The sequence below is a fragment of the Penaeus japonicus genome, unplaced genomic scaffold (genome assembly GCF_977035675.1).
Source record: "Penaeus japonicus unplaced genomic scaffold, GWHDUDI00000001_assembly GWHDUDI00000036, whole genome shotgun sequence".
NCBI classification, from domain to species: Eukaryota; Metazoa; Arthropoda; class Malacostraca; order Decapoda; family Penaeidae; genus Penaeus; species Penaeus japonicus.
This window is the reverse complement of record NW_028234438.1, coordinates 7,302,344-7,309,843: the sequence shown is the minus strand read 5'-3', so window position 1 is coordinate 7,309,843 and position 7,500 is coordinate 7,302,344. Positions and strand designations below refer to the sequence as shown.

The 7,500-nt window shown below is 35.1% G+C and overlaps 1 protein-coding gene across 15 annotated transcripts in view; it reads left to right on the top strand.

Moving 5' to 3' along the window:
- Positions 1 to 7,500, top strand: part of didum (dilute class unconventional myosin) — a 198,446-nt gene that overhangs the window by 77,917 nt on the left and 113,029 nt on the right. For 8 of the 15 annotated variants that reach the window (XM_086531920.1, XM_086531917.1, XM_086531915.1 and 5 more), the window contains one exon: positions 364 to 438. The exons of the other annotated variants lie outside the window; for them this stretch is intronic. In XM_086531920.1, coding sequence (XP_086388046.1) covers positions 364 to 438 — 75 coding nt within the window. The remainder of the gene's footprint in view (positions 1 to 363; positions 439 to 7,500) is intronic. 15 annotated transcript variants of the gene reach the window in all.

Genomic DNA, 7,500 nt, shown 5'->3' with positions numbered 1-7,500 from the left:
ATCACTATGGTAGAAAAGTGATTTTATCATGGAATGTTTAGGTTTTAAGATTATTATGATTATTTTTTTTTACAGGATTAATTGTTTTGATTTCATTTTCCCCCCACTATCAATTTTGAATACTATTCTTTTATTTATGCAGACATTTATTATTGTAAATAGCTAAATTTTAACCATATCATTGTATCCCTATGATTAAGCCACAGCTCTACCTCTGAATAAAGTAAGAGATCTATGATAATTATGTATTAACAAGGACAACAAAAATATTAAAGATAAAAGCCTCGGCCCACCCCCTCCGCCCCTGACTCCTTCCCCCTCTAACATCCTACTACATGTGACCCGCAATGACCTCTTCTGTAGGGTATCCTGGGAGGTTTCACTACCTGAACCAGGGTCTTCAAGAGGAGACTATGATGGCGTCCAAACCTGGCAAGGGTGTGGTTCAGTGAGCGCTGCGTGTGTTGCGAGATAGATCGCTTGGTGCCAGACACTTGCTGCTTGAGCTTTCCTTTGCTTTTCCTTTGCTTTATTTTTCTTTCTTTCTATTTTCTTTTTTCTTTTTTTATTTCTTTTTTCTTTATTTATTTCTTTTTGTAATTTCTTCTTCTCTCCTTCTTCCTCTCTTCTTCTCTCCTCCTTCTTTCTTTCTTTCTTTCTGTTTCTTTTTTACCTTCATTTTCCTTTTTTCTTTAGCATGTTTTTTGAGTTTTTTGTATTTTGCAATTCTCTTTTTTTATCTTGTTTTCTTTATCATTCTCTTTCTCTCTTTTATTCTGGTTTTCATTCTGTCTCATCTCTCTCTCTTTCCATTTTCTTTCTTTCCTTGCTTCTCTTCCTCCTCCTCCTCCTCCTCCTCCTCCTCCTCCTCCTCCTCCCCCCCCTCCTCCTCCTCCTCCCCCCCCTCCCCCTCCTCCTCCCCCCCCCCCTCCCCCTCCCCCCCCTCCTCCCCCTCCCCCCCCCCCCCCCCCCCCCCCCTCCTCCTCCTCCTCCTCCTCCTCCTCCTCCTCCTCCTCCTCCTCCTCCTCCTCCTCCTCCTCCTCCTCCTCCTCCTCCTCCTCCCCTCCCCCCACTCTTTCTCTCTTCTTTCTTTTTTTTACCTTCATTTTCCTCTTTTTTTTTAGCATGTTTTTTGAGTTTTTTGTATTTTGCAATTCTCTTTTTTGATCTTGTTTTCTTTATCATTCTCTTTCTCTCTTTTGTTCTGGTTTTCATTCTGTCTCATCTCTCTTTCTCTCTTTCCATTTTCTTTTCTGTTTTCTATGATTTGATATGTTAGTGTGGATGGCGTATTTGCTTGACTCTCCCTGGATTGTTTGTGTGTGTTTGTGTTTTGCGTGTGTGTGTATGTGTTTTGTGTGTGGATGTTTTGTGTGTTGGTGTGTGTTGGGTTGTTGAGTGTGTGGATGTGTGTGTGTGGTGTTATGTGTGTGTGTGATGTGGTGTGTGAGTTTTTGTGTGTGTGGTGTGTATGTGTTTGGTTGTGTGTTGGGGGTGTTTGTGTGTGTGTGTGTGTGGTGTTGGTGGTGTGTGTGTTGTGTTGTGTGTGTGTGGTGTGTGTGTGTTGTGTGGGTGGGGTGTGGGTTTTTGGGTGTGGTTGTGGTTGTGTGTGTGTGGTTGTGTGTGTGTGGGTGTGTGTGGTTTTGTGTTTTGTGTGTGTGTGTTGTGTGTGTGGGTGTTTTTAGGGGGTGTGTTGTGTGTGGATGTGTTGTGTGTGTGTGGTGTGTGTGGTGTGTTGTGTTTGTGTGTGTGTTTTGTGTGTTTTTGGGTGTGTGGTGTGTGTGTGTTTGTGTGTGTTTGTTGTGTGTGTGTGTGTGTGTGTTGTGTGTGGTGGGTGTGTGTGGGGTTTGTTTGTTGTGTGTGTTTTGTGTGTGTTTGTGTGTAATGTGGGTGTGTTTGTTTGTGTGTTTTGTGTGTGTGGGTTTGTGGGTTTTTATTGTGTGGTGTGTTGGGTTTTGTGGTGTGTAGTGGTTGTGTGTGTGTGTTGGTGTGGTGTGTGTGTGTGGAGTGGTGTGTGTGGTTTTTGTTTGTGTTGTTTGTGTTTTGTTTTTGTGGTGTTGTGGTGTGTGTGTGTGTGTGGTTTAGTGTTTTGTGTGTGTGTGGGTGTGTGTTTGTGGTGTGTTGTGTTGTGAGTGGTTTGTGTGTGTGTTGTGTGTTTGTGTGTGTGTGTGTGTGTGTGTTGTTGGTGTGGTTTGTGGGTTGTGTGTGTGTGGTGTGTGTGTGTGTGTGTTTGTGTGTTGTGGTGGTGTGTGTGGGTGTGTTGTTGTGTGTTTGTGTGTTGTGTGTTGTTTGTTTTTGTGTGTATGTGTGTGTGTGTGGTGTGTGTTGTGTGTGTGTGTTTGTGTTTGGTTTAGGTGTGTGTTTGTGTTTGGTGTGTGTGTTGTGTTGTTGTGTTTTGTGTGTTTTTGTGTTGTTGGTGTGTGTGTTGTGTGTGTGTGTTGTGTGTTTGTGGTGTTGGTTTTGTGTGTGTGTGTGGTGTGTGGGGTGGTTTTGTGTGTGTGTGTGGGTGTGTGTTGTGTGTGTGTGGGGTGGTGGGGTGTTTTTGTTTGGTTTGTGGTGTGTGTGTGTGTTGGTGGTGGTGTGTGTGTTTGTTTTGTGTGTTTGTGTGTGTGTGGTGTTGTGGTGTGTGTGTGTGTGGGTGTGTTGGTGTGTGTTGTGTGTGTTGTGTTTGTGTTGTGTGTTGGTGTGGTTTTTTGTGTGTGTGTTTGTGTGTTGGGGTGTGTGGGGTGTGTTTTGTTGGTGTTTGTGGTGTGTTGTTGGTTTGTGTTTGTTGGTGTGTGTTTGTTAGTGTGAGTTTGTGTTTGTGGGTGTGTGTTTGTTGGTGTGAGTTTGTGTGTGTTGTTGTGGTTGTGTGTTGTTTATTTGTTTGTGTGTGTTTGTTTGTTTGTGTTTTTGTGTGTGGTTTTTGGTGTGTGTGTGTGTTTGTGTGTTGTGTTGTGTGTTGTGTGTGTTTGTGTGTGGTGTGTGTGTGTGGTTGTGTGTGTTGTGTGTGGTGTGTGTGTGTGGGTTGTGTGTGTTTGTTTGTTGTTTGTGTTGGTGTGTGTGTTGTGTGTGTGTTGTTTTGTGTGTTGTGTGTTGTGTTGTGTGTGTGTTGGTGGGTGTTTGTTGGTGTGTGTTTTTGTGTGTGGTGGTGTGTGTGTGTTTGTGTGGTTTGTGTGTTGTTGTGTGGTGTGTGTTGTATGTTTGTGTGTGTGTGGGTGTTGTGGGGGTGTGTTGTTGTGGTGTGTGTGTGTGTGTTGTGTGTTGTGTGTGGTGTGTGTGTGTGTTTGTTTGTGTGTGTGTGTTTGTTTTTTGTGTGTGCGGTTATGTGTTTGTGTGTGTGTGTTTTTTTTGTGTGTGTGTGTGTGTGTGTTTTTTGGTTGTGTGTCTGGTGTGTGTGGGGGTGTGTGTTGTGTGTGTGTGTGTGTTGGTTGTGTGGTGTTTTGTGTGTGTGTGTGTTTGTGTTTGTGTTGTTGTGTGTGTTTGTGTGTTTGTGTGTGGGGTGGTGTGTGTGGTGTTTGTTTTGTGTTTGTGTGTGTGTGTTTGGTGTGGTGTGTTTGTGTTTGGTGTTTGTGTTTTGTGTGTTGTTGTGTGTGTGTGTTTGTTTTGTGTTTGTGTTGTGGTGTGTTTGGGTGTGGTGTGTGTGTGTGTGTGTGTGTTTATGTGTTGTTGTGTTTGTTTGTGTGTTGTGTTTGATTGTGTGTGTGTGTGTTGTGTGTTGTGTTGGGTTGTGTGTTGTTTTGTGTTTGTTTTGTGTGTTTGTGTGTTTTGTGTGTTGTGTTGTTGTTTTTGTGTTGGTTGTTTGTTGTGTGTGTTTTTTGTTTGTGTGTTTGTTTGTTTGTGTTTGTGTTTGTTTGTGTTTTCTGTGTGTGTTTGTCGTTGTGTGTGTTGTTGTTTGTGTTTGTGTGTGTGTTGTTTTGTGTTTTTGTGTGTTGTTGTGTTTGTTATGTTTGTTGTTGTTGTGTGTGTGTGTGTGTGTTGTTGTGTGTGTTGTTTTGTTTGTGTTTGTTGTGTTTGTGTTTTTGTTTTTTTTTTGTGTGGTTTTGTTTTTGTGTGTGTGTTTGTGGTTTTTGTTGTGGTGTGTTTGTGTGTGTTTTGTTTTGTTGTTTTGTTGTTTTGTGTTGTGTGTGTGTGGTTGTTTTGTTGGTGTGGGGTGTGTTTTGTTTTGTGTTGTGTGTTATGTTGTGTTTTGTGTGTGGTGTTTTTTTTGTTGTTGTGTGGTGTATGTGTGTGTGTGTGTGTTGTGTGTGTTGTGTTTGTGAGTGTTGGTTGTGTTTTTGTGTTTGTTTGTTGTTTTGTTTTTGTTGTTTGTATTTATTTTTTTTAATTTTTTGTGGGTTTGAGTTGTATATTGTTTTTATTTTATATTTTATATTTTTTTTTATTATTATTAATTTTTTTTATTTATATTTATTTATACACTACTTATATTGCGTACTAGATTATATTTATTTTTATATATTTATTGATATATATTCCTAGATAACTTATATATCTTATATATATTGTATATATACAGATATATTATATACAAATATATATATATATATATATATATATTATACTGATGATGATAAATTATATATATATATAAAAATATATATATATAATATATATATTATATTATATACATATATATATATAAACATTTATATAATTATATATATATATAAGCTTAATTTAAATATACTAGTCTTCTATATATATATTATTTATTTATATATTTTTTGTACTATATATGTATATAGTTATGTTGTATATATATTTATTTTGTTGATAGAGGTATTTATATTTTTTATAGTTATATTTTATTTTTGATAGATATTTTATTATTGGTTATATTTATATTTATAGATATATATATATTTATATTTTGGGTTATCTTTTATTATTATATATGTATATATTTATGGTATATATATTTGTATGTATTATATATATGTTGTTTATTATGGATATATTATATATATTTGTATATATAGAGAATATATGTATATATATGTATATTTATGTATATTATATATAATTGCTGGTTATATATATTTTTGTATCTAATTTATGTACTTTAGTAGATCGTACTAGATTTGTATATATTTATATTTTTTTGATATATATGTACTATTTTTATGTATATTATTTATATGGTTATATAATCATTTTTATTTGTATAATATTTTTTATGTATATTTTTATATATATATGTATGATATATATTTATTATATATATATATTTATATATTATATATATATATAATGATAGTTTTGAGATATATAAATAGATATTGATGGATATATATCTTAGGTAGATATTATGATATATTTACATTTATATTGGTATTATATATTGTATATATATAATACGATTATGATGATTTATGATTCTTTTACATATATTTTTGTATAGTAATATAATAGGTATATATATCATTTTTATATATAGTTATTTTTTTTTATTTATATATATATTTTTATAGATTTATTGATTTGTATTGATTTGCATATATTGATTTTAGTAAAGAGATATTGTTTAGAGAGAGTTAGTTTATTTTTTAGAGTTTTTTCTTAGTGATTGATGAGATATTTAGGGTTATTTATATGTGTTTGTTAGATTTGTAGTGTGAGTTTTTTATGTTTCTTTTGTTTTATAGTGTGTTTTTGTGTTAGGGTGTGTGGTGTTAGGAGTTAGTGAGTTTTGTGTTGTGTGTTTGTGTTGTTTTTGATTTGTTAGTTTGTGTAGTGTGTCTTTAGGGGGGTTGTTTTTTAGTGTTTGTGTGTTGTGCTGTTTTATAGATTTATTTATGTGGGTGGGTTGGATGTGTGTCGTTTTTTATTTTTTAGTTAGGAATTTTGTGAGTGTGTTGTTTGTGTTAGTTTTTCTGTGTGTTGTGGGGGTGTGTAGGGAGAGTTTTTTGATTGCTTGTGTTTGAGATGAGTTATATTTTTTAGAGTGTGTGTTTTGATTGATATGTTGTTTGGTTTTGTGTGTTTGAGATGTTGATTGTTAGTTGTTTAGTTGATTGATTGTGATTGTTAGTGGTTTGTGATATAGTGAGAATTTGAGTGTTTCTGAGTATTTTAGTTAAGTGTTTTTATTTTGTGTGTATGTGGTGTTTGACGTTTGTGAGTTATTGTCATAGTCGTTATAGTCTGAGAGTGTATTTTTTTGTATGTTTTGATTCTTTGTGATTGTTTGATTGTGTATTTTGTTTGTGTTATATTATTTGATGGTAAGATTGATTTAGATATCTCTTTTGATTTTGAGTCGTTATTTTTGATTGTGTTATTTTAGTAGAGTTTGATATTGTGTATCGCTTCTGCGTGTTAGATTTAGAGTATTTATGTTAATTGAGATTGAGTTATTTTATTTGGTGTGATTGTGAGTGTGAGAGTTGAGTGTTTATTTTGTGTGAGTTTGTGATGTGTGTTTTTGTGTTAGTTATTTTTTTTTAGGCATATTGTTTAATGTGTGTTTGAGATGAGTGAGTTTGTTTGTGTAGAATGTGGTGTGTTTGTGTAGAGTTGTGAGTTGTGGTGAACTATATTGTGTTTTTTGTGTAGGTGGATTGGTTTATTGTTATGGTTGTTTTTTTGATAGTGTGGGTTAGTGTTGGTAGTGTATGTTTGTGGGTGTATGATTTTTAGTGCTGATTTTTGTGGTTCGATTTGGTGTAGAGTTGAGAGGGTTAGTGTTGTGAGAGGGTTAGTGTAGTCGTTTTGAATGAGTTAGTGGTTTTGAGTTGTTAGTTTATATGTGTGAGTGTGTGTGTGTCGTATGTGTTGTTTGTAGTGTGTTGTTATTGAGAGTGTGTTTGTTTGAGAGGTGGTGATGTTTGGGTTGTGTTAGGTGGTGAGGTGTGTGTGGTGTGTTTTTGTGAGTGTGTTTGTTTAGTGTGTGAGTGAGTGTTTGGGTGATTTGTTTGAACGGTTGTAGATGTGTGTTTTTGATGTTTTTGGTGTTTGTTTGTGTTGTTTGTGTTATGGAGTTTGAGTGTGTGATGATTTTTTGAAGTTTTTATAGGTGTCGTGGAGTTTGATTGTGAGTGATTGTTTGTAGTTATTTGTGAGTTTGAGTTGAGCTGAGTCGTGTTTGTTTTTAGCTGTTTATTGAGTGGTTTTTTTTATTTATGTTGTGTAATTGGCATGTTAGTTTTTTTGGTGTGTGTCTTCGTGTGTTTTTGGTGTTGTGTTTGAGTTTGTGAGTTTGGGGGGGTTTGAGTGTGTTAGTTGAGGTGTGTTAGTAGTTTTATTTTGTGTGTGTGTGTTTTTTTGTTTGAGATTTTCTTTTGAGTTTTTGATGGTGAGTTAGTGAGTTAGTCATGTGTGAGTGTAATTCTGATTTATTGTGTTTGAGTGCGTTTGTGTATGATTATTTGGGGATTGATTGTGTTAATTTTATCCGTTTGATTGTGTGTGAGTGTGTGTGTGTGGTGTGAGTTGTGTTTGTGTTGTGTGTTGTTGTGGGTTGTTTGTGTGTGGTTTGTGTGTGTTTGTGTATGTGTGTTTGTGTGTGGGTGTGTGTTT